The sequence below is a fragment of the Pelmatolapia mariae genome, linkage group LG18, assembly GCF_036321145.2.
Source record: "Pelmatolapia mariae isolate MD_Pm_ZW linkage group LG18, Pm_UMD_F_2, whole genome shotgun sequence".
NCBI classification, from domain to species: Eukaryota; Metazoa; Chordata; class Actinopteri; order Cichliformes; family Cichlidae; genus Pelmatolapia; species Pelmatolapia mariae.
The window spans coordinates 5,684,080-5,711,647 of record NC_086243.1 but is presented as its reverse complement, the minus strand read 5'-3'; the positions used below and the strand labels follow the sequence as shown (position 1 = coordinate 5,711,647).

Sequence of the window (27,568 nt, the reverse complement as noted above, 5' to 3'; positions counted from 1 at the left end):
GGTGCTGTCCAGTCTGACCACTTGGCGTCTGTCAGACAGGAAGTTAAGGATCCAGCTGCCGAGGGAGCTGCTCAGTCCTAGATCCTGCAGTTTCCTGTCCAGCTTCGAGGGAACGATGGTGTTGAATGCTGAGCTGTAATCTACAAACAGCATTCTCACATACGTGTCTCTCTTCTCCAGGTGTGACAGGGCAGCATGGAGTGTCAGGGCTATGGCATCATCAGTGGACCTGTTGTGGCGGTATGCGAACTGTAGAGGGTCCAGTGAGTCGGGTAGTGCAGAGCAGATGAAGTCCCTGACCAGCTTCTCGAAGCATTTGCTCACGATGGGGGTCAGGGCTACAGGTCGCCAGTCGTTCAATGAGGAGATGGTGGAGGATTTGGGTACAGGGACGATGGTGGCCATTTTGAAGCAGGCTGGGACTACAGACAGAGAGAGGGAAAGGTTGAAGATGTGTGTAAACACTCCAGCCAGCTGAGCCGCGCATGACTTGAGGACGCGGCCGGGAATCCCGTCCGGACCAGTAGCTTTGCGCGCGTTCACCCTCCTGAAGCACTTCCGCACATCCTCCTCAGACACAGTGAGCGCACTGACGTCATCCGCGGTGCGCGCACTGTCCGGTCTCATGGTGTTCGCTGTGTCGAATCTAGCGTAGAATACGTTCAGATCCTCACACAGAGAGGCCGTGGTCTGCGGTGTGCTGGTTTTCCCTCTAAAGTCTGTGATCGTGTTTAGTCCCTGCCACATACTCCAAGGGTTGTCAAACTGTTGCTCCACCCTGTCCCTGTACTCACGTTTGGCTGCTTTCATCGTCTTCCGGAGTTGGTAATGTGCGTGTTTGTAGTCCGATGTGTTCGCGGAGGCAAAAGCGGTGCTCCATGCCGCCAGCGCCGTGCGAACATCTCCGTTAATCCAGGGTTTTTGATTTGGGAAGGATTTAACTGTTCTGGATGGGACGACATCTTCCACGCATTTTCTGATAAATCCGCAGACTGAGTCTGTGTACTCATCAATGTCTTTAGCAGCCACGTGAAACATTTCCCAGTCCGCGTGATCAAAACAGTCCCGCAGCGTAGACTCCGATTGGTCCGACCAACGGTGCACCGCCCTCAGGGTTGGAGCTTCCTGTTTCAGCTTCTGCCTGTAGGCGGGCAGGAGCAGGATGGAGCGGTGATCTGATTGGCCGAATGGGGCGCGGGGGAGGGCTTTGTATGCATCCCGGAAAGAGGTGTAGCAGTGGTCAAGAAGCCGGTCTCCACGAGTGCTGAAATGGATGTGTTGGTGTAGTTTTTGTGAGACTTTCTTCAGGTTACCCTTATTAAAGTCCCCGGTCGTGATAAACGCCGCCTCTGGGTGTGCGGTTTCCTCACTGCTGATCGCGCTGTACAGTTCCCTGAGTGCTCGGTCAGTGTCGGCTTGTGGGGGAATGTAAACCGCCGTAATAATCACTGCTGTGAATTCCCTCGGTAGCCAGAATGGCCGGCACTTAATCATCAGGTACTCCAGGTCCGGTGAGCAGAAAGATTTGACCGGGTGCACGTTCGCATAATCACACCAGCTGTTGTTGATCATGAAACATACACCACCGCCTCTGCTTTTCCCAGTAAGCTCCTGTGACCTGTCCGCACGGTGCACAGAGAACCCCGGTAGTTGTATTGCGGAGTCCGGTACCTTGTCCGATAGCCAGGTTTCTGTGAGGCAGATCACGCAGCAGTCCCGGATCTCTCGCTGGAATGAGATCCGTGCCCGAAGCTCGCACAGCTTGTTCTCCAGAGACTGCACATTAGCCAGTAATAAACTGGGTAACGGTGGTCTGTTAGTGCGCCGTCTCAGTCGAACCAGAACGCCAGATCTTCTCCCTCTGCGTCGGCGTTTGCGGCCTCCACGGGCCCAGAACAAAGGCGTCTCAGGTGAGATGAATGGGGGGTCTGCAAACGGAGGGTCCGTGTTGCAAAACTTGAACTCCGGAAAGTGATGAGAAAGTCCATCTTTTATGTCCAGTAAGGTTTGTCGGTCGTACACAAGGAGACATGTGCTACTCGTGAAAAAATAAAGAAAAAGTAAAATTAAACACAAAAAACAGCTGTTGCTTGGGGGAGCTCGCGACGAGGCTGCCATACTCGGCGCCATCTTGGCTTACATTGGTGGGAACTAGTGCAGTGGCGCAGTTAGCTCGTTAACGTGTTGACGCCGTCCAGCCCCACACATGGGGCGATCCGCGGTAACTCGTTAACGGAGATTTGCGGCGTTATGGCGTTAATGTCATTTTAACGAGATTAACGCTGACAGCACTAGTGGGAACACAATGAATATGACTGCCCATTTACGCCGACATCATCCTAGTGCAAAGACAAGTGGAAGCAGACAAAAACAACAAGCACGCATGCTACAAACTTTACCCGAGTCATTTAGACAGCCGTTAGCACATGATTCTCCTTATGGGGACCTGATATGTTTAATATGCTGCTGAGAATATAGCCCAGAAGAAGCGTATAGTATAGCTTTTATTTTGGAAAGAGCCATTTCTCTGTAATAAACTCTCTTTTCCAATTTTTTTTTATTATTTTGTTGTTTCAGCAACATTACATTTAAAAACCGTACTTTTGAGGTAAAATATATATTTATAATTTTAATAAATGACAAATTAAAAAGGCATGAACATTTTTTTTGTATCGAAAAAATATCGAACCGTGACACCAAAGTGTCGAACCGAACCGAACCGTGAATTTTGTGTATTGTTGCACCCCTAAAATAAATATATATATATATATATAAACTAGTGCTGGGCGATATGACGATATATATCGTGTGGACGATAGAAAAGTGTCTATCGTGCCATTTGTCTTCTATCGTTTCTATCGTTTCTAACCCTAATTTTATAAATTATTACATAAAATATATCATTAACCCTTTACAACCGGTCGGAGCAGGCACACTCCGTTTTTCCTAACTATTTTTAAATCCCTGTAGAACTGGAACCACGTAAGGTAGCGCAATAATTGTTTTTGCATATGAAACCGTAGGAGTTGTACTTACATCTTATTCCATTAGCTTGCCCTAGGTCACGGTTTCCTTCCACATATAGCTTTGCAAAAATTGCATAAAAAGCACTTCCAGCAACAAAAACATAATATTCCAGACTTGCAGCAACAAAAACATAATATTCCAGAAACGCGCTTTGCCGATCCGATCAGCTGTTCATAACACTTCCTACATTGGAATATAAGTCAGCGCGAACTATCGCATGTCCGCCATTACCTGTCCGAAACCGGAAGTGACGTCATTTTCGCGGAAAATTTAGTTTTTTACCTTCAAAGCCTATGTTGGTGTTTTTAAAAGTCATGTTTGACTTTATGCTTTTCTGTATCGTTTCTGGGATGCTATGGTAGGTCTTAAAGGGTTAAATAGCCTGTGGCAAATATATTAGTGTTGTCTTCTCACTATACATACTCTGAACTTTATGCAAGAGAAAATAAAGTATAAAAAAATGATATTTTTTGCAAAGAAACTCTGTCTTGTGGTTTTGCGACATGGTGCTGCTTTACGTGCACCCGGATTTGCGACATGCTTTACGGTAACTCAAAACAAAGACTGCACCCTCTCCACTCGCTGTTTACAGACTGCATACTTTCCAGATGACCACAGGTCAGGTGGTATATCGTGATATATATCGTTATCGTGATATAAAAGAATTCATATCGTGATAAATATTTTTTCCATATCGCCCAGCACTAATATAAACTATGGATGAAGGTGCTTTTTTTATTGAAGATAAAGTAGACTGCATAAGTATTTTCACAAACATCCAGATTCAAATGGTGAAGCGCATTAGTTCACATGCAAACAGGTTTCTCATTACAAACTACCCAATTTATTATATCTCAGTTAAGTGGAAGTGTTGGAACGTAACTGTAAAATCCAAGTCAAGCATGCAAATGACTGCCTCATTGCAGAGGAGAGGACTTTGATTCCCCATCATGTGAACTCTAGGAAGCATCAACAAATGGAGCATGGCAGCCACCATGCAGAGGTGACAGATGGCTAGATATTTACATTAGCTTAAGTTGCTGTTATCTTTAGTGTCAGAAGTTTTCTGTGTTGTGTTTTTTTTGTAGTTTTAATTTCACCAATAAAAAACTATGATGATTCCAAATTCATTCGCCTGCAGCGTAGAGTGCAGTTTGACTTGATGATGCTAATGCTAGGTTAGCAGGAGCAACAGTTTGGGGGCAACGTTTGGATTTTCTAAAGAGTCTGTTTAAGTGATCAGAAAACACAGAAAAAGAGAAAAATGTGACAAAAAGGACTTTAAAGTTGAACTGGTGAAACAAAAACAAATTATTATGTGAATGGATTAAATCTGATCTGTTGATGGTGGGACTATAGCACAATCAGATTTGTATCTGTGAGCTTTGTGTTGTCCTGGTGTTTTTTAATTAGCACTTTGATTATTGGTTTATCTTACAGTCTTGGTTTCCTCCTGTTACTTTATCGCTTTCTCTGCCTGTTGTTCTTCCCCCGTTCATTCCATACAGATATCACATACAGAATTTTAATGACCTCATAAAAGCCTTCCTTTATGAGGATTTCTTTCATGGTTTGTTTAATGCTTGGACTGTACCAGTGGGTATTCTCTGACAGGGGTCCATGCCACACTAATTAAACCTAAGTAACAATGTGTCGGCACAGATAGGAGGGCGGTTAGTGTTTAATACCATTGTGTTAATATAAGTCCCAAGATACAAGATGTTGCAAAACAGTATCCTGGGCCTATCGCACAAAAGACTAAATCTTAAGAGTTACATTTCCTGGTGAAATAAAGTTCATAAAAATGGTATTACTCACCACCAACATACATTTATAACAGCTGCCCTCAGTTAAAATATTGCTATTGATTTTCTAAGATGAACAGGTATCAGTGTCAAGTAGGGAATCATGCTAACTAGCAGCATCAGGACATTATGTCTTTACTACACGTTAGAGCTGGGCGATATATCGAGTTTTTTAAAAATATCGATATATTTTCATACGAGATATAAGATGTGACAATATCGTTTATATCGATATAGTATATGTTACGTTATAATTATACTTGTGGAGCCGCAAGTTTGCCTCTCTTTCGTCCATTTTTGTCTCTACGCTGCGTTACTCGGCCTCGCCTCTCCTTCACTGAACACAACTCCCCCTCCCCCATAGCTTCACCTGCAGGCAACGACAAGATGAACACGGCAAATCTCCGTTAACGAGTTACCGCGGATCGCCCCGTGCGTGGGGCTGGACGGCGTCAACGTGTTAGCGAGCTAACCGCGCTAACGACATGCAGCCCACAGGGGTGCAGCCCACAGGATTTTAGGTCATGCAGCCCCTGTGGGCTGCATGACCTAAAATCCTTTCATTTTCTCAAAAATCGACAGTGCACCTTATGTATGAATTCTGGTTGTGCTTACTGACCGCGAACCGTTTTTATGTGGTACAGGGCGCTCAGCAATCTGTCAAAAAATGTTTTAGTACCGCTTGATGGATTGTCGGAGCATTACGGCTACTGTAGTGGAGCCTCGCGGAGTGATACGTACTGTGCTTCAACGTAATATTACCGTATTGTGTGTGTATAAGAACCATAAATGGCACCTGTTAAGAGACATGGTTACAAAGAGGATTTCAAACTCAAGGCTGTCAGTCACGCAGTAGAACTTGGGAACAGAGCAGCTGTGAAATCTGTCTCTTTGTTATTATGCTCAGCGTCTTTTAGTTTACATTTTGACTGCACAATTGTAAGCTTTTTGTTATGCACAAAAACAACATTGTGTTTCTTTTATTTATGGAGCATTATTATTTAATAAATGCTGATAATTTATTTTTGAGTAATTTCTTCATGTACATCTACGCTGTATGTTAACAAAAGTGCCTGTGTGACATCTGGGACACAGCTTTGACTAAGAACTCTCTTTTTGTTCTTACCTTATGGCTTAAAAAAAAATATCGAGATATATATCGTATATCGCCATCCAGCTAAAAAATATCGAGATATGAATTTTGGGTCATATCGCCCAGCTCTACTACCCGTTTCCAGATTTAAAGATGCTGATTTGTCTCTGAGTTTCCAGGCTCTGACCATCTGTTTTAATCTGAGTTTCATCCTCTGTTTAGTTAAAAATTGAGAGCTCTTCTAGTTGGCAGAAACCAAACGGCTGCCTTGGAGAAGGCTCTAACCTCTTGTCATGCTAATAAGCAATCAGCATCACATTCTGGTTGAGTGGAAGATGTCTTTTACCACTTCTAGTGAAGCTGCAGGGATTGAAATTCTGGCACTTCCGGTGGGTGAATTGCTCATTAGCCCTGCGTGCTCCTATTTTTTCTCTCTGTCATTTCTAGGAAAGGCAGAAAGAGAGAGAGGAGATTTTTATAAATGGTAGCAATGAGCAATGGCCTTTAACTTCAATTTGTTGAGCTAACCGTATGCAAACTCGCATGCAAACCAGGCAGAACCAGGGAGATGAAGGATTTTAAATGTAACCCCGAGATCAGATCGTAAAGAGACAAATCATAACCTCTCCAATCAATAATATATCAGCCCTCTCTCTCTCCCCTCCATGTGTGTTTCTCCACTCCACTGCAGCTGTGGATGATTACCATGAAGGAGCGATTGGGGAGCTTGTTGGAGAGGGAAAAAACTCTATCAACTGTGGGGTAATTAGAGAAGAGGAGAGAAGAGACAGGAATAAGGAGATGCTAGAAATGACAAAAGGAAGCGATGGAAGACGGGGAAAGAAATCACGGGAAGAAAAATGACCAAATTGTCAGTGCTGTGTGTTAGCATTATAACACAGACTATAACAAATGCAAAGAGAATGGGAGAATTGTATTCTTTGTTATGAAAAACAAAAATATTAAGCAATTACCAACATAACTGTAACTATACTCTATGATTCGTGTAGCTTCTGTTGCTAAGCCCGTTTGTCTGGCTCTGAGCTCTAGCTAGCTTTAGCTTAAGCCGCTTAAATTTGTTAGCTTCTTTAAAATATCTATGTTTAGCTAGGTGATGTTGATTTAAATGTCTGATTAGGTTTGCTGCAATGAACCTTTTTGTAGTGGTCGCTCAGTTTACTTTGGCTAACATTGTGTCTTCACTTGTACTGAAGAGCTTCCGTGCTAACTATAAGTTAGCATGTGAGTGACAATGGGATGTGTATTTCTTGCGCATGCCTGAGATAGACTGAAACAGCTTGTATTCAGGCATTCATGAGCCCAAGCTGCAGCTGCATTTATAACACGGGATACTCGATTACTTATGGGCAGGACAGCGGTGTGGTGTTTATTCTGCAATTATGCATTATTTAGTAGTTTTAAAATGAAATGCCCAGTAATTTAATAACATGCCACATGTAGTAAACTGTATATGTGATTCTATAATCCCAAATCGATTTCATAAAAGCGCGTCCCAATCTGTATTTAAAATATAGTGCTGCTTATAGCTTCAAAAACTAATGGTGCTGCATATGAAAATATGGAAGCAGCTACTCATTCGTTAATTATGTTGCAGCATTACTGTGAGATCTCCTGCATCTGAAAGATTTTTCACAATTATTATTGATATACAGTATCTGTGTGGGTTTTTTTTTTTTGTTTGTTTGTTTTTTAAAAAAAACATCATCCAAGCAGGAGTAGATGTGAGATTTCAGTCACCGATGAGAGGGGGGAAAAAAATTGCCAGTGGTCATAAGTTGCTCGTGACAGTGAATCTCGTCCTTCTCCTCTCCCGTTATTGCCTGAGGGGACCGTGCTGGCACTCCACCGCTGTCAAACCTCACCTCACACAGAATTCTGAATGCTTTTCTTTTCTGAATTATGTGTCATCTTCCGCAGTGGGACGGCGTCGGCCCATTTCCAGACTTGGCGGAGCCCCCGAAAGGCATCCAGATGTTATGGCACCCCACCATCGTTAAGCCCTACCTCACACTGCTGTCTGAGTGCTCCAACCCAGACACCCTAGAGGGAGCAGCTGGGGCTCTGCAGAATCTAGCTGCTGGCAGCTGGAAGGTAAGAAATGCAGTACAGTGGCTGAATCATTCAGATACTAAATGGCATCTGCAAGATGCTCTCCAAGTTCCAGTAGGTGCCAAAAACACTCTGAATGTAATAATATAATAATATAAAAGCTTAACCACTTCAGATATTCTTTTGATTTTGTGATGAAGGATGATGTCATCATTTAACTAGCCCTTTAAAATTTCCTCTTACCTGAGAGCAACAAGTAGTTTCAGTACATAGTGTCTGAAATCAGCATTTGGTAAAAATAAATGCATTTTTAATAAAGAAAATTGCCTTTTAAAGCACTAATTCAAAGTTAAGAGCATTTGTAATGTATAATTTGCTGTTAATTACACTGTTGATGAGCAGCATGATGGTGCAGCACCTGTTGCCTCACTAATTCTGCGTTTGAATATGCTGTCCCCATGCTTGTGCGCATTTCTATCCGAGTAATCAGTACTGAGTACTGAGGACCTTGTCCGGGATTTAAGAATGTTTTCTATATGTGCCAATCTGACCAATACTTTGGTCCTATAACTGTGCAATGAAAGCTTTCCAGAGGATGACTCCTAATGATCTGGTGATCCTCTGGTTTACAGAGCACATGGCAGGAGAAGTGTTTCTTCTAAAAACCTCGTGTTGTATAACGTGCCTTGATGGCAAAGAGTTAGACCCGTCATCTCCTTCACAGACACATCCCCAGTTTACGCCTGCGTCTGTGTCTTGATCATGTGCTTTCACATTTTGTTACGGCCCACATCACTTCTGCTAGCGTGTCAAAGGGCACAGTTATACCATCAGTTGCTTAGAGAGGACGACGAAAGAAAACAGGATGTAACCTCTTGACATCAACAGAACGAAGTCGTTTACACCTTGCGAAAGGGAACACTGTGACTTCCACTGTTGACGTATTTACCTGTTTTCTCTTTGTGCGGTACGGATGAGGGCAAAGCAGCAACCTCAACGACACAAAACCTAAAAAAAATGCAGTTCCTGCAATGGACATCTAAGAGTTTCAAAAGCAAGTCATTGAAAGGCGCAGCCTTAATTCATGGGTAATTTTTATATAACCTATCAGGTTGTTTATCAGTTTGTTTCTTAGCACTAATTAGCTGTATGTGTGTCTGTGCAGAACATGTGTACAGTTTATGGATACAGCAAGCTAACCAAGCTTGTTAGCATTAGCAGATAGCTTGGCACTTTTATCCAAATATGGCAATTTGTGGTTCCGAAAAATGAAAATGGATTTGGCAAAAATGATAACAATGATACAAATAAATGTCTTCTGACATCTCTGTCCACCTCTCCCTGTCCTGCCCAGTGGTCCGTCTATATCCGAGCTGCGGTGCGCAAAGAGAAAGGACTCCCTATCCTGGTGGAGTTACTGAGGATAGACAATGATAGGGTGGTTTGTGCTGTGGCTACAGCCCTGAGAAACATGGCTCTGGACATCAGGAACAAGGAGCTAATTGGTGAGTAGCCACACTCGCCGCCACCTGTCCATACAAAGAAATCTACACAGTCTGAAAAAGATGACGGGGTAAACAAGCCTTTGAGAGCAAAAACACACTCTGACAGTGGAGAAGAATAACATCTTTATGGTCTTTTTCTGGATATTAGGGAGCAATTAAAAATAAATTTCTCTGAAGACTAGTTATCTTCACGCACTGAGAGAATTACTCCCCTGCTTCAGTACATCCTTGTGATATTGGTTTCTGCAGACATGTTTAAATGTCATGTTTAGCATCTATAAAAAGTTGCTAAAATATTACATAGTGCACCACTGGTCTTTAAATTTGTTTCTACTTTGTAAGCAGAAGGTAGTGTTTCTTGGACTTTTACTGCTACGTGTTCCCTTTGAGACTAAGTGATGTCTGTAATAACTCTGCTTTTCTACTGGTCCCCATAGCAACCACCACATGTTTCCTTCCACTTATTCCGTCTGATGCTGAGCGTCTGATGGTCGATGTGATGTTTCTCTGTGTGAATGCAAGCGTCCGTGTGCAGGCTGTAATGTTAACTTTTCTGCCGTGCTGCCACGGGGCATGCAGGTATATTTTGATAGGACACATTGCTTTCCCCTCAGCCGTGTTGTGTGATGTACTTCTAATGCAGTTTATCATGTAAACACGTGTAGCTGAGGCCTCAGAGCTGTCAGCAGCAGATATTAATAGCATCTGCAGTGAAAGGTTTGCTTTGAGCCAACTAATGCAGACGTTCACTTCCCAGTGTGTTTATATCTTTGTAATTATAGCGGTATCAATCATGAAAATTAAAAAAAAAAATCAGAAACACGCACATCAGAATGTTAAACCAATCCAGTGCCAGTACAGTTACACAGTTCATGACAGCTTATCACTTTACTGCAGCATCAGCTTATCCACACACTTTACAACTGAGCGCGGTGAGTACAATAACTAGCACTAACCATATTCACTCTTCTGCTTCTGCAGGTGCTCTTCTCACACGCAATGAGAGAATCACTTCCCACAATAAACAAGCTGAGTTAGTGAGTCACTGACACAGGCATAGATACGGTGTTGAATCACTGGGGACCAGTGAACTGTTGGGGGTTTAATTTAATAGTGATTTGTTTTCTGTACCCTGTGCATTGACTCACAGCTGTTCTTTTCTTTGTCTAGTTTTACTTTAAAGTTTGTAGCTGGCCTTGTTGAATTGCTGTAGTTTAATGATCTGTTTTTAGATGTTCAGTGATATTTCTACTCTAGTATTTTCTTCTTTCTTCTTCTCTTTTTACTGTTTGGATTATTGAAGATTGTCACTCCAAAGTGAATTAAAGGAATTAATTAAAAATAAATAAAGTATAATAAATAAATACACAGGAAATGTCTTTAGTGTTAGTCTTTTTCTACCTGGTCAAATTGGAGAACAGAAAAGCATCTGCAGTCTGTGTTCTGAGGAGTTTCTGTCTGGCTGTGATATTTAGTTGCGATACTTGCAGTACCTCCAGGTGCAGCCTTATTTCCCAAGGTGTCACCACAGCTGATGGAGGCATAAAATTAAAAAAAAAACAAAACTATTAAATATAATTAAAATGATTCTGTGACAATAGGAAACTCCTTTTTACAGTCTAGCCTTTTTCATATTTTCTCTGTTGATCTCAGCGTTTTTTCTTAACAATAATTTGAGCAGTGAAAATAACTGATGAATCTTTCCAGTACTGCAATTTTGTGGCAGTAGCTAAATCAGTATGTTTATGTGGTTCTTATCTACCCTTAACTTCAGTAATTGGTTACACCAGTTTATTTGTCGATTTGATCTGTAAAATAGGAAAAGTTAGACAAAGCTGACCTGAGCCATTGCATTGCTTTCACTTAATTATCACTTAAAACTAAATGTGTATTTTAAAATAGTAGTAGTGCTTTGTGCTCACAGTTATTCATGTCTTCCAGTACATCATGCTTCAGATCATTTCTCTGCAGCAGTCATAGAAGTAGCTAGCATCACTGCAGTCACCTAGAGCAGCACTGCATCATCACTTGTTTTGCTGTATTGAAGAAATTGATCTGGATGTGGATAAAAATATAAAGAGTTCTTCCTTTGCTCATGCTCCAAAAATTTGTCCAGTTAGGTTTTGCTTATTCTTGCTGGTCACATGGCCGTCCCTCAGTGCTCCTGCCACGACGTAGAAATAATAAAGTTTTATTGTAAATTAGTAACAGTTTCTTCTTATATATTATGTACAGCAGCAGTAAAACACATGTAGTCTGCATGCAAACTGTCAGTGAGTCATGACGTGCAACTACACCCCCACCACCACCGCCGCCACCCCAGGGTGATGACCCAATCAGAATGGAGGCCAGAGAGCAGAGCGGACAAGATTTCCTGACAGCAGTGCTCAGGTGTCATGGGAAATGTAGTCAGTCTGTGTGAGATCACGTGGTCATGTTTCCATCAGTGTCTGACAGCAGGCCTGCCAGGCTGCAATTTTACCTCAGTGGTAGTGAGCTCCAGCTTTCAGAAGCTTCTTTCTTTAAAAAACGAAACGAGGGAAGAAAAATATCTTGATATTTGTGACTTTTTTATTTTCCTGTGCTTTTTTAACTGACTTACAGCTGTTTCCACAATACATTCTGTACTATAGTAGAAATTACAGTGAAAGTAATGTGAAATTACACTACATTTAAGTCTACTGTGTAACGTTAGCTTATAATGCATATGATTAAACTTCAACACATTTTGCTAATTGTTCTACTGGGTAAATTTAGTAGAATATAATAACTGTCTTTGCTGCAAGTTTTGGGATTCTGAAGGTTCCCACATAATGTTTGATGAATAACGGTGTTCAGCTTAATAATAAATCGTATAAGGGTTTAAATCATGTTTTAATCAGTTTATTTAAAAGTTAATACTACTCCTTGCCGTTATGTTAGAAGTACAGAATACATATTAATACTACATTTATTTTTTAGATGCAAATGTCTTCTACTGTTTCCCTTTCCCACATCAAACTTGTGTAATGTGCACGCTGGACCAGGGTCTGGTTTTCTTTACCAAACCTAATATTAACTGCTTTATGAAAACCAGTCTTTAGAATGGCCTTTACATTGGTTACACCTTTGTGTCTTCATGTGAATTCACACAAAGTAGGTATTTTGCCTAGGAGTAGGCATCGTCTTGCTGATTTTTTTATATGCAGCAGGTACAGGTGATTTCAGAAACAGTGAAATAAGAAAATTGTTAGACTTGTACAGTCGAGACAAAAACTTTGAGCATTCTACCTTGATAGCAAAAATAAAAGCAGCTCTGATGCAAGCAAAGCAAAGAAAGCAGTTTCAACATTAGTTTACTGCAGAGCATCAGGATTGTTGATCTTGTTGTGGAGGAATTGGTTAAGGTGAAGGAGCTGTGCAGCTTCAACAAATTGAATTGAATCCTCTTAATAAGTTATAGGCTTTCTGTCCCTCCTGTGTGAAAGTCTTTACTTTGTAAAGTCAACACAACAATATTGTAAGTTCGTTGCATTGTTAGAAGCTGGACAGAGCTGGCCCCATACCTGCTTCTGACTAAGTGCAGGATTTGAACCCAGTTTTAGCAGGAAGAAGGCTGGCTGGCAGTAACTGGCTAACTATTTGGTTACAAACTTGCATATAAAAAGTAAAGTTTTGATCAATTCAAGGCCTGGCATAAGTCGGTTTATTTTTAATTACTCCCTAAGTCAACCCATCCACAACACCTGTTGTTGGGGAACTGGAGCTCATCCCAGCTAATAATGGGCTAACAGAGAAAGACAGTGTAGAATCATCAGTTAACCTAAAATCAGGTTTTTGGACTGTGGGAGGAAGTCAGAGTACCTGGAGAAAATCCACACAAAGAACACACAAACTCCACACAGAAGCTCCACAAAATGTTTGTGTTTCGCTCCCATTCCTACATTTTTTTGTATCTTCTTCATATATTATTCACCTCACCCGTACTCTCCCTGTCACTCTCACCCACCAAAGGTAAATATGCCATGAGGGACCTGGTGCACCGTTTGCCTGGAGGCAGCAACAACAACAACAGCAGTGGTGGGGGAGGAGGCGGTGGAGGTGGCACCAACAGCAACAGCGGGCTGGTGGGGAAGACCATGTCGGATGACACCATCACGGCTATCTGCTGCGCGCTGCATGAGGTCATCACCAAGAACATGGAGAACACCAAAGCCCTGAGGGACGCTGGCGGCATCGAGAAGCTCATTGGCATCGCCCGCAGCAAGGGAGACAAGTAAGCCGAATGGGGAGACGATGCCATGTTGATGAGGGGGTAAACTAAAAGGATGCGGAGGTGACAATAAAAACAGTAGAAATGATCTAGCTAGTCAAGGTTGTGAGGAAGCACCAACACTTTGTATCGTCTTATAGTTTTTTATACGCTGATCACATTTTAAATCACAAGATGCAAACAGGTGGACTGATCAAAAGGATAAGAAAGGAGTAGGAATATAGATGTGTATTGGTGTGAAGGGGCTCAGAGCTGAGACAGGAGAGAAGGTTTACAGAGGCAGTGTGATTGTTTTTCTTAGTGCTGTGAGTCACCAGTCAAAGCAACAGAAAATAAGATTCAGCTAAAGTTTGGCCAGTCTGTACCCTGTGCGCTCCCTGCATAGTCTGTTTACCCACACACCTACATTGTTTTTATTGGACAGTCTATAAAGAGAGAGAACACAGAGGCGCAGAGCAAGGAGTATAATTTTAACTTGTTTAACTTGCTACAACGAAACATATTTACCGTCCACATCTTGCAGTGCTTGCAGCTTGTGCTGTAGTAACTACTTGGCTCTATGTGAGGCTTTTGTTTGTTGTATTACAGTACTGTGCACTAAAGCAATACAAATTATTTAATTTAAAGGTATTCATTCTATTTAAAGGATTTAAAGGTAGCATCTATGAAACTGAAGATCCAGCAGTGGAAGTTTCCCATAGCTACAAATCCTCGGATTTGCCAGACTTGTCAAGATTACGTTTAGCTGCTGCCTTTTTGAGGTTTCTCACGAAATGTCGTGTACAATGCTCAAAAGCTGTCTGCTATGTTGGAAATTATAGAAACAGGAAAACCAGGGAAAAACCATTTAGCAGTGGTTGCTGGAAGCTGCTGGCTGTCGCCGAGTCGTAGCCGAGTCATCCAGGATTGCTTCATCCAGACTACGATGACCTGGATGACTGAGAACCTTCATCCAGCTCTAACTATAATCCTTATCAAATAGGAAACTGTTACGCCTGATCTTAAAAGTAGAGAGGGTGTCTGTCTCTGAAATGCAAACTGGGAGCTGGTTCTACAGAAGAAGGGCCTGAAAGCTGAAGGTTCTACCTCTGGTTCTGCTTACTAAAAGTAGAATTGAAGGCTTTTTAAGGAACTGTTGTTAGATATCTTAATCACTTATCTGCATTTCGGTACATCTTTCGCCATCTCACAATGCTGTGATTGCAGCCATTACCCAACTCTGTGAATGGTACAGAATTTTCATATTAATGATCAAGAGACTGACCTCCCAGCCCATTGTTCATTCAGTGGTTTTTAGTTTCAGTCATTGTGCAAATGTACTGTTTATAAGATTGGGGAAATCTGCAGTCAGCTGAGACTGAAGAAGTCACTTGGATGGGTGACGAAACGTTTCTCCCACTGTAAACGCTTCGTCCAGATGAACAGAATCAACTTTTGGGACTTATTTTTATCAGTTGTTGCCAGCTAAGAGAGGAAGCAGTGCTTAAACATCTAGTCAAATAGTCAGGCACATCCCTAATGCAATTAGATATATGATTTAAAAGCGGTCCCTAGGAAACCAGAAGTTCAAAGAGTGGGAGTTCTCCAAGTTAAAATTCCCAGATGACAGCTACTGACATCTGCTAAGTTGGTTTTAGCAGCAGCTCAGCTGTGTTATGATTAGATTTTGGCACTGAGGAATGACTAAAGTGCAGACAAAGATTACAGATAAAAGCGAGTGAATATGGATACAGATAATATGATGTAGCATAACTTCAGCTGTAATTTTAGTTCACTTTTGTTCTAACTGCATATCGTATACATTTCTATTTTTTGTCATGTAGAAAAAATGTTGCGCCTGCTGTGTGCTTTTTCTGTTTTGTCTATGTCTATATCCTAGCATGGCATTCAATGCTCCATGATAGATAACAGGCTAAAACGAATTAGTAGTGTGTTTATTATTAGACTCACATTTAGATAAAATTACAGGTACCAGTTCAGTTGTGTTGTTTCTCAAAGAACATTTTTCCAGCGTTCCCCATTTGCGTTGCTGAAATTACACAGCCCGCAATCTGAGAATCCAAAACAACAACATTATCAAAATGTCTCGAAGAAATAAAGTTTCATTTCCTACGCACTGATAATGCCATATGAGCCAATTAAACCCACAGTCATTAGTCACTTGGGGGAAACAGAATGAAATATTGGCTAATAAATCAATCAGAAAAACAATTATGCAATTTGTCCTACGAACATTTAAGTGGCACATCAGAGAAGATGAAGAAGACGTTTTCCTCGAAGGCTGCATGAGATGCTGATTTACATGCGCGTTTAGTGTCTCCATTTTGTGTCTTTTTCGTTTTCATTCTGAACTGTGGTGTTTTTACAAAACGGCGTCTACCCAAACAGAGCAGAGGACGGTCGAGCTTTACGTTGTGTTTTTTTGTTTTCCTCTCTGCTGAATTCCCAGACATAGTCCCAAAGTGGTGAAAGCTGCATCTCAAGTCTTGAACAGCATGTGGCAATACAGAGACCTGCGCAGCCTCTATAAAAAGGTAAAGCCTCTGTACTCTGGGTATATAAATCCAGAATCTGTGCAATTACTTGTAAAACCATTGCAAGGTAACTAAACACTGCCTCAAATCTTCTCCTCCTCATTTGCTTTCACTTTGGTCTCCCGCAGGACGGCTATTCCCAGTACCATTTTGTTGGCTCCTCCTCCACGATAGAGAGAGACAGACAGCGACCTTATTCTTCCTCTCGTACGCCCTCCATCTCTCCTGTGCGGACCTCGCCCAACAATCGATCAGGTGAGCCTACACATCCCCCTCTCCCATCTTCCCATTCATCACTCTTTCCACCAGTACATTCCAGTCAAACAAGCAGCGCTCCGATATATCTCAACTGTGGTTCAACCTTCACACTACAGTGACCACTGGTAAATTACTCCGCTGTCAAGGAAAATCCTTGCACTAAAAAAGTTTCCCGCCCTTGTGTTAAGTTAAGGTTTGACTAATAATAATGAGCATCTCCAAGGCCTCCGTGTTTCTGGGCTGATGGAGACACTTTGACAGTGATCACGTTGTGTAAGACACACAACCCTTGAAGAGCATTCATCGATACAGTTCATCCCGTGACAATGTAAAATGGGAGTGCCTCATATTTATTTAAGCTATCAAGTGTTTATTGAGAAACTATAATGCTCTTAATAACATGCATTTGCATCTCCTCACTGTGCATGTGCTGCCTTAGCTTTCACATTAATGCGACAGCAATTACGTGGGTGGTGGAATTGCGGTTGAAAACATGTGAAGCCCGTTTGCTGTTTGCATAGATTGTCTGGGGCAGCTGTCAAAGTGTCCTTTCACAAGATACTAAATTCATCTCATCCATCGGTTTGTAAGTGTGACAGAAGAAGTGCTTAAAGTGCACAGAAGTGTGGATGTGTTTGAGAATGAATATATTAGTGATGTGTTTAGTAGTGGAGTCAAAAACACTCTTAGCTCTTTTTTTCCTTTTTTTTGCCAATGTTGCATAATTAGTGCTGGGAAGTTTGGTTATAATATACATGCATCGCTCAGACACACACATCCTACAAATAAAGTACAAAAATTTCACTTTCCACAACTGGAGCACAGTCTTCGTGGACTAGCTGTTACTATAAAAGGCAGCACACCAAAAACACTTGTTGGGAGGTCCTGTTTAACCCTTTATTGACCATGGGCCCACTGGCGGGCCCATTTTACAGGTAAATTTGAAGGGCCGGTCAATAAAGGGTTAATGGCTTTAATTAGTGCAGGTGAAACTGAGCAGTAAGCTAGTGGCTGCAGCTGCCTGCATCAGACTCAACCTGCCAAAGTTGCCACATGCTTCATACACAGCTTTAAGGCTTATAGTACAATTAGTAAAAAATACCCTTCCTATAGATTTTGCGTGAAATTTGCTATGACTAAAACAGTTTTTCATATCTGGCTGTAAACATGTTTATATCATCTATGATGTGGCAGTCTATGAGGATTAACTATCATTCGGAGCCAGCCTCAAAGAGCAATTAAAGGAACTGGAGGTCAGCAGGAATCATCACCACAGCCAATATTCACAGCTCTCAATGTCACGTCTGCAACCTCAATTCCTCCATTTCCAGTGATTATGATTTTAAAATAACACCGAATGCATTTATGTTGCGCTTTTAGCGTTAAATTGCTCATATAGCCTTTAAATGTCTGCACTAGCGATTTAATGGGAATTAATAGAAACAGTGTCACAAGATTTGACAGAAAGCCAAATGTGTGAAGCTGTTTATGGAGGAGAAAGGCATCACAAAGTCAGTCATTAAGATCTCATTTAAATTGGTGTTCAGTTATAAAATCTGTTTAATCTCCTTCAACCAGTTGTTTCAATTATCATCCACTGTGTAGATGTGAGTTAGTCCTAGTGGACTGGACATGTTGGACTTTCAAACTTAGTACTTCCCCTCCCACCACAGATGTACACATGGGTCATTTTCCCATTGTATTAATATTCTGGATGCCTTTAACAGAGCTGGGCAGACAGTGGCTTAAGAATCTTATTATGTCAAGAAATAAATTAAAGTTTAGAGATACTGTGAGTTTTTGTTTTCAAAGGGAAATATATTTTGTATTGGCTGATTCAAACCACCTTATTACTTTTTTTATGTAAAACTGTGAAAGCAGTTCACAAGAAAAGCGCAATTAGTATATTGCCCTCAAGTCTAATTTGGGCACAGCCTTTACTCACAGCCAGGGACAAAACATTTTAAATGAAAAATGAGATGATATTTTAGCATTTAATGAGCTTAAATGAACAATACAGGTTTCTTACAGGAGGGGAAATGAAGATAATATGTACCCTTTAAGAAGTTTCTTATATAATGCCCAATTTAATGGCAATCAGTGTAAAAGGTGTCGCAAGATTTCCCAGAAAGCCAAAAGTGGGAACCTGCTGATGGAGACAGTGATCACAAAGTCAGTGAGGTTTATATGATGACCTTGACTGCCAAGTTTCATGGAAATCCATCCTGTAATATATAGAATATAGTCCTATTGTCATTCACAGAGCCAGGCAGCTACAGCTGCCAACTGTGAGCTAATGCATAATTCAAAAATAATTTCAAATGACTTTATGCAAGAGCATTTGAACATTTTTCACGTATTAGCCATCTACATTTAAAAACAATAGCCAGGGCTGGATTTATGAGCCTTTCAGCTGACAAACCGGCAAAATAGAAATAAGTATGATAAAGATTGTAATTCAGAAGCTCATTTCACATTTGTAAAATTTTGCAGGCAGTCACAGATTGTCCACTAAGCCTTTCTTTAATTTCACTCTTCATTTTCAAATGCACATAAAGGAAATGGTTCCTTTGTATTTAAAACCATAGGAATAAATGCATTTCAATAAAAGTCGATGATTGGGTGTTTAGGTGCTGATATTACAATGGATTTGTTGTGCCAATAGAGCAGTAATGAGCATCTGGATCAATACTAAATGGATTATAACAGGCAAAGAAACAGGCGCAGTAACACAAACAGGCGTCATAACCAGCAGCTTCTATGTGAGAGGCTGCTGTCAGTGATTTGTAGATCAGAGCAAACCATATGGCACCAAATCAATTGCCGACATGGCTTACCAGATCCAACTTATTGTCACCGTCACTGATCGCATCATGCCCTTCTCTTTTTTCGGACTGTGGGTGTTTATATTTCTTCTGATACTTTCAGGATGCCTGTTGGGTACAAAAAGGTTCTCTTGTTGTTGGTGACCTGAAAACTTAATAAGCCAGTGGGAGTCTGAAATGGTGATAATATATAGGAGTGGCCTGCAGTCAGGCAGCAAGAGGAGAAGAAGAAGAAAAGAGAGGATAGACTAAAGCCGACATAGGGAGGAGAGATGACTCAGTATTTACCTCTTTGAATCACAGCCTGGTCAAAAAGCTAAAGATTTGTGGAAAATGGTCCAAACCCACAGAGCCACAGTCAAAGCTGCTCCCAGTACCCCTGTTTTTAACTCATTCCAGAGTGATGGTTAGAGCAAGTAATGCATACAGTGAAGCCACAGACTTGAGTGAGCATGAGTGACTCAGAGTGATGAACAAGTTCACGTTGCTCTGAAAGGATTCGACTGTGTTGTAAACACTTGTCCTCCCTTTTGTAGTTTCTTCCTGATGTGTATTGATAATGTGTTGACTGATCTAAGGTTAAACATACGTGTGTGTGTGTGTGTGTGTGTGTGTGTGTGTGTGTGTGTGTGTGTGTGTGTGTGTGTGTGTGTGTGTAGCGAGTGCTCCTGCGTCCCCCAGGGAGATGATGGCGTTGAAGGAGAGGAAGGCAGACTACGAGTCAACTGGCAATGCCAGTTACCATAGCAGCAAGGGCGAGCACACATCCCGGAAAGACGCCATGGCGGGTAGGAATTCCAAACTGCACATTTGTCACAAACACGCATAAAGCTGTTTCCAGCAGAGGTGATGGTTTTAGTATAAAGGAGCGTGCGCTTAGAGATATGAAAGGAATCGTTTCATGGGAAATTATTTATTTTTATTCCGACAGAGTTCATGGCAGTGAAAAGATTAAAACCACTTTCATTTTTGTAGTTTAGCTTTGCCCAAAGATAAATCCACCTATCAGTGCTTATTACATCACACTTGTTATGTCTTTTTTGTACAGTAGGTTGTTGTTATTGTGTTAAAGCTGACATTGTGCAAAAACATCACAGGTGACTCAAAATACATTTAATCAAGATGTAGCTAGTTAGTGTGAGAGTCTTAGAGATGCTGGTTAGTTAGTTAGCTGGTTAGCTAACAGACTGCTAGCAGCAGCTTCAAATTTCTCTATAAAAATTGTCTGAAAAACAGACACCAATAAATTAGACTAAATCTTTCCATTTTAAGCCACTCCAACCATAAACCTTCTTATATGCATTCACTATCAAAATAAAAGACGCGCACCAGATAAGAAGTTGCAACGCGCGTTTGCGTACATAAGATTTTCTGGAGGAGGACAGACATTTTTTTTAGAACTCTTAAAGACGTCGAAGAAGCAAGCTCCTTTAAGCAATTACTTTGGTGTTCATCCACCCCAAAAGAAATGTCAGAAGGAGTCCGAACCGCAAAAGAAGCGCGTATTCTCGGAAAAGTGGTTGCAGGAGGTGAGCTGGCTTCAAACAAATGATGAACGCACAGAGATGTGGTGCAGAATATGCCGTGAAAATCCCACTCTAGCGGACAAAAACAGTGCCTTTTTATCTGGTGCGCGTCTTTTATTTTGACAGCGAATGCGCACCTGCGGACCACTTATGTGCACCCCTGATTATATGCATAGGCTGTATATAAAAGATGGATGTAGCCACAGTGACATGACCAACTGGTCAGTGAAGTCCCTTTATGAGCCCTCAAGCTAGTATTTTCTACCTGTGCTATGTTAGTGCTTTGAAGTTGGATGTGTCAAGTGAAGGGTGGCTTTGACTGAGAAACCTAGAGACGCTGCAGACTCACATGAGCAGCCACTTATCAATGAATCTTTTTAACTTCCCAACTAGCATCTGAGACCACTGACCTCTGCTGTCTGCTCACTTTGCACGCCTGAAAGCTGTGTCTGTGTTTTCTCTCTGGTCCATTGAGCTAAGTCAGTTCTGGCCTCTGGCCGCTAATACCAATCTCCCCATTGGAAGGCCTTAGGCTGTTGCACCATCATATCTTATAAGGAACTTTTCATTATCAGCAGCGTTTTTCTTCCAACATCACCATCAGCACAGAGCTTTAATCTTGTTGTCAACATCCTGGGTTTTAGCGAGGGTTTCATTGTTGTATGCGGTCTATCCTTGGAGAGAGTTCACACCAAGAGCAGTTGTTACATGGGAAACAAAAAAATCCAAGCTCTCCTTAATCACCATTCATCATCCTCTTCATTAATGTTAATGCAGCAGGTGTCCAGCTGATACCACTGACAGCCTACTCCCATTTGATTACTTTAATTATAAAAACTGAGTAAACGATTTAGAGCATGAACTCATCCTCACTGTGTCTGCAGGTCAAATCTCCGGTGGGTCTTCAACACTACACAGAGGAGCGTATGTGTCCCCAACTGATGACCTGAAGTATAATCAGGTATGACAAGTCCCTTTCTTTAGGAAACACACTCCATAATCAGGTTTCATGTACATGCTAAAGGTGACTTGTCACCTCTAGCTGACACACCAGCATTAAAGGGGACATGAAACGCTGCACATATAAAGGCTAATTTACATCATGGAGCCCTCCTCTCAAAAACTAACATAGGTTTAACACTGTGAGGCTTAACATTTTTAGAACATGTTTAGCGTAATCATCACTGGGTTGGTTGGTTGGTTGCGGCTAATAGACTTACATTAGTTTATGTTAGCAAACTAGTGACACAATTGATAAGTCAGTGAAAAACAAGGGCACTGAAACTAAAAAGCAATCTAAGGGGGTCACTTTGAACTGCCCCTGTCTGCAAAAATGAGTTTTATGTTGAAAAAGCAAGGATATACTGTCCACTGTCACTCTGTCTCTTTAGCAGTAAGTGTTTGTCGCTGTTGTTTCTCGTTGTTAGCTGCACTGAAACTGAAAAGTAATGTAAGGCTTTTATGAATGAAGACTGTGTGGAAGACTTTTTTTCCACTGAGTTATTGTTACTATTTAGACTTACATTTGTTTGTGCTATCTCTTATCACCAACCAACCACCCTACCCAGTGAAATCACGTTCTGTACTGGCACAAGATGGCACAGCGGTGAATCTATGTCATTTTTTGGGAGCAGGGCTTCATAGTGTAAATTAGTCATTATACATGTCCACTATAAACTCAGAAGGTTCCTTCCTTCATGAAATGAATTACTAACACTACAAGAAGCAGGTGTGAATAAAAATAAGATGTAAAGAGAGAGGAAAAAATAAAAACACCAAAGACAGGTTAGTGATTATATTTGATTTCAGTAGTTTAAGATGCCCCGAGTTCACTGAGGAAACGTTTGAACACCCACAACACTCAGCATCTGATAGACTAGAAAGCATTAATGTTTCCATGCTGCGCTGCCAGCTTTATTCAATTCTTTATGACTCATCTCACCTTTAAGAGGAAGATCTGCTGTATAGTTCTAGGTGAATAGGAAATATCACAGTGAAACTGAATCGTATAGGCTTTAATAGTGATACTATAAAGACACTATGAAGTCCTAAAAGGTCACTGTAAACCTATGAAGAATGCCGTTTAAGCACTATGGCAATACACCCATGAACTCCAGTTATTCTCACAGTCTAGTCTTTGGTTGGATGGTGTTGCCAGTAAAAGCTAATCGCTACCCATCACCCACTTTGATGAAGCAGTGTCAGAACCCAGTTTTATTGAGGTTTTGCAGACATGTGACCACTAACCATGTGATGCTACCTCATTTGGACATGGCATTGACAATAATAGTGACAATCAAGTGAACAGGGTCCCAATCAAACACGCTTAAAGACGGATGCATGACCATCTGTCAACTACCTGTTGCTATGGAAAAAAAGCTCCTCATGGTTGGTTTGGTCACAAGCATATTGTTGCGGTGGTAGTTTGAATAGAAGTGATGGACTTGTGTATAAATACTGGCCAGCTGCTCTCTGAGCTGGAGTGAAACTGTAAAAAGTGCAACACAAATTGGAAATTTGCCTTCAAAGTTAAAGTTCCAATTTTTGAAATGTGAGCCCTAAGGCACAACTTTTAACTTGAAGGCGAACATCTCCATTTCCTGTTTGTGTCGCACCTTTTCAGATTTTACTGCCATTCATCTAGTAGTTAGTAGTAGACATCTGCTAGCAACCAAAGCAATCACTTGGAGGCTTTGTATTGTATCACATCCAATATGGTGGACGACTCTATAGCAATGCGCAGTGTCACATGAGAAACCTCATGGTTCCCAGTACTCCCCTCACTCTCACTTGGTGACTTGGACCAATCATGAGTGGTCATTTGTAATGATTGTGCTCTCCTTCTTTCTAGGTATCTTCTCAAGGCTTGCCATCAGAACCCTACCCCCCTTTCCAAAATCCTCCTCCACCTGACAGCAGCAACTACGAGGATCAGGCCTGCTACGAGAACCAGGTTCATGCTGGAGGGCGTCCCCCGCAGGGTGACCTTAACATGCACCTGCAGGGCCTCAAGTCCACCGGCAACTATGTAGACTTCTACTCAGCCTCACGGCCCTACAGCGAGCTCAACTACGAGACCAGCCACTACCCAGCCTCACCAGACTCCTGGGTGTAAGGGGAGATGAGGGAGGAGGAGGAGAGTACAGATAAAAGAAAACCCGGAAGTGAAGGGGGGGTGGCTTAAAGGTGGAGTGAAAGAAGATGAAAGGACAGGTTCCCTTCCTCCCTCCCCATCCTCCCCTGTAGTTCCTGAGTAGCATCATAGATAGCAGGACGATGAAGGGGGAGGATGGAGCGCATGAAAGGAGACGCAGGGAGAAAGCTTGATAGACATTTCACTCCTTTCAGGGACATCTCGGAGAGGAAGGAGAGGACCAGAAGCAAATGGAGGAGTGGCCAAGCATGTGCATGCACACCACCAACCAAACTGACCGACACATTTTCTTTCTGTGTTTCGTTTGTGATCAACAAGTGGTAGAGAAGGTTCACCAGACAGAAAGAGCGCCCGCTTCTTGTAGGCCTCTGGATACAGAATGTCAATCGGAGACTAACCCGGAGAGAGAGAAGAGAGTCGGGACATGAAAGGAAAGCGGGAGCAAAAGTTGGCAAACGGTTTTGCGATGAAGAAGGACGATGAAAGATAAACGTGGATCGGTGGACTTGAGGATGAGATTTGCAGCGAGTCAGAGATACCCCAAGAGGAATCTGTAAATATGTGGTATAGCATCCATGGGTTTTAGTAAAGTGAAGCACAAGAGCTGTAGGACACATAGGACGTCTGTCACACAAAACTTTTCTTTCTGTCTGTGACTTCAGCGTGACGTATTCTCTGGGCAAGAAAGACTTTTGGTCATTTGTAACACTTTTTTTTGTGTTTCTACTTTTTTAATTCTGATTGTATAGTATTTGATGTACACTGTACATTTACGGAGATGCATTGCGTACTGTACATTGCACTATTTTCTGTGTCATGTCAGGCCTTTTGCCACTGGTTCCGACTCACCTCCTCACCAAGTACGCCCCCTTACCCGAACACACACAGACTTTCAGAACTCATATCATGGATGTCGCTAATGTGAAACACTGGATATGAATTGCAAGGTCACGGTGCTCCTTTCCACTGCCCTACAGTTAGTACAGCTGCCAGAACTGCTAAAGAAAGGTTGTTTTTGGGGCTTTTTTAGGCTAGCGTTACATCTTCTCCACACCATTCCCCTGCTTTTACCCCCCTCCTTCGAGTGACCTGTGTTCATCGTGTATATAACCGTGCCAAACGAGGGATACTTCCCCTCAGCTGAAAGGGGAGTGTTGACGGTGCATTCAAGGGTCCAAGTTGAGCTGAAGGTTTTCAGCTGAACATCCTCGCCGTTCTAACGATGCCACTTTGTAAATGCTTTGGTTTTTCTAAACTGTGTTTTACTGGGATGAAAACCGTCGAACTGCACCGAAACTCCCGAGTAAAATCGTAACAAGAAAAAAAAAAAAAAGAAGAAGAAGAGAAAAAGGAAAATCGCGGAGGGACTGTGGAGCCTCACTTCCTCCAGAGCTGTACAAAATTAGTTGATTTCTGTGTTGTAAATTAATTCATGTTTGAAGTACAAAAAAAGAAAAAACTTTTCTGAGAGATGGTTGGCAATTCTAACTTCATGGTAGACAACAACTGTTAATAGAGTACGGATATATATTATATAAATATAAATATATACTTTTTATGTGCAGATGTGGATGTCACTTATAGCAGCAACATTATGGAAAAAAAAGACTTGTTAAAAAAAATCAAAAAAACAGCTACATGTAGGAATTTTGTTCACAGTTAATTTTCTGGTCAGCACACTAAAATTGTCGACTTTGTGTAGTAATGTTGTTGCTATGTGGAGTAGAGTAGACCAGGGCCCAGGGATCCACGTCGTCACTGAGGCAGTCTAGCAAAGGTGCTACATCCGTGAGAAGTATTTCCGACACGTCTGTATTCTGTCTGTGCACAAGATGTTTTCAGACTCCACCCATTGTGCTGCATTGATAAAACCACCGGAGTGTGTCACCAGTGCACCTCTGCTTTTTAGATGATTTAGTCTCAGATACCGAAACATGCACCCGTCAATGCATGCCCATTTTGTTGTCAAACTGAAATATCTTTTTTCTTTTCTTTCTTCTTTTTTTCCTGTAAGTGAAGAAGGCTAAATTGTAAAAGGTGACACCAGAACCTGGTTCTCCCTACTCACTGCTGTTTAGAAGTCCTAGAGGTCATCTTCCAATGCTTGATAAAGCCAGCCCGCCGCCCCACCACCACAAACACACACTGGATGGAAAGCAGACGTGCTGTATTTTTGTTAGTAAGCATCTGGAAACTGACAACGTTATGTATGTCCTTGTGATCCTTAGGCAGAGAAAACTTACTATGAGACCTGTATGGAGATATAACGTCGGTGACCTTTTTGTTGCTAGACCAAACGTGTTTTAAAAAGAGAAATTGTGAATCTTTCTATTGCCTCAAACAGACTGCAACTGCTCCAAAAAATATAAACGAACCATCAAAGAACCTCTGATTCTGAGAGTTTGTTTGTTCTGGTGTCAAAAACAAAGCTGTTTGCGACTGAAGTAGTGCTCCTGGTGCAAAATTGAGGACTTTTCTCCAATTCTATTCAGTTTTATTCATATTGCAGGTAAAGACTGTGATATAAAGAGAAAAAGCCAGCTATCAGATGACCCCCCTGTGAACAAGCACTCGGTGACAGTGGGAAGGAAAAACCCCCTTTTAACAGGAAGAAGCCTCCAGCAGAACCAGGCTCAGGGAGGGGCGGGGCCATCTGCCGCGACTGGTCGAGATCAAGGCCTTGTAATTAAATGAGCTGCACAGATTAACCTGCAGAAAAACGAGAACAGGAAGTGACACAATACCGCAGTGATCCAATAGCACGCTATGCTATTCTCCCATGTTTGCCTTCCTCATTATATTATCCTAACTTTTTACCACATACTCTCCAACCTGTTGAAATGTAGGCTTGATTGCATGAGGCACTCTGACAGAGCTGGCCATGTACCATCACCAGCAGCAGCTGTGGCACCACATCAGTGGAAAAAAGGTATTCTGTGTTTTCCAGTGTGCCGTGTCTGCAGAACAGCTTAGGTTTTATTGTTTGGCATCCCACTTTCCAGGGAGTTTTACCCACCCTTCTTTCAGTACAGGACGGAAATCTGTTCGCTAGAGTCAGACATTGTTCACATCACAGGAAACACATTTCTATAGTTGCTAAGTCAACCAGATGTCCTACTTTGCAGGACTGTAAGGCATTTTTATCCCTTGTCTCCTATCCCTTATACTGAGAGTTCTCCAACACATCTGTTCCTGTGTGGGTCCAGCCTCCTCCCACAGTCCAAGGACGTGCGTGTTCAATTAACTTGTGATTCTAAACTGGCCATACTTATTGATTTGAGAGTGTGTTTGTCTGCCTCGAGCTGTGGTTTGACTGGTGACCTGACCAGTGCGTACCCCACCTGTCACCCTGTGTCAGCTGGGATAGGCCCCAGCTCACTGTGAATAAGCAGTTAGGAAAGCGGATGTGTGATTGGCTCAAATTTTAAAAAGAGAGAGAACCGACGTGAGTCTCACAAGAAATGTGTGAGTCAAAGTGAAATGTGTCAGTCTGTGGATGCATTCCCCCTTAAATAATGC

At 41.9% G+C, this 27,568-nt stretch overlaps 1 protein-coding gene across 7 annotated transcripts in view; it reads left to right on the top strand.

Moving 5' to 3' along the window:
* ctnnd2b (catenin (cadherin-associated protein), delta 2b) overlaps positions 1–26,428 on the top strand; it is a 209,609-nt gene extending 183,181 nt beyond the window's left edge. For 4 of the 7 annotated variants that reach the window (XM_063461034.1, XM_063461032.1, XM_063461030.1 and 1 more), the window contains 8 exons: positions 7,864–8,037; positions 9,350–9,500; positions 13,494–13,755; positions 16,193–16,286; positions 16,415–16,541; positions 20,029–20,157; positions 21,780–21,856; positions 23,747–26,428. In XM_063461034.1, the coding sequence (XP_063317104.1) occupies positions 7,864–8,037; positions 9,350–9,500; positions 13,494–13,755; positions 16,193–16,286; positions 16,415–16,541; positions 20,029–20,157; positions 21,780–21,856; positions 23,747–24,010 (1,278 nt within the window). In that variant the 3' untranslated portion in view covers positions 24,011–26,428. The remainder of the gene's footprint in view (positions 1–7,863; positions 8,038–9,349; positions 9,501–13,493; positions 13,756–16,192; positions 16,287–16,414; positions 16,542–20,028; positions 20,158–21,779; positions 21,857–23,746) is intronic. The other 3 variants (XM_063461036.1, XM_063461033.1, XM_063461031.1) reach the window with 1 other exon arrangement.
* The last annotated feature ends 1,140 nt before the right edge of the window (positions 26,429–27,568 follow it).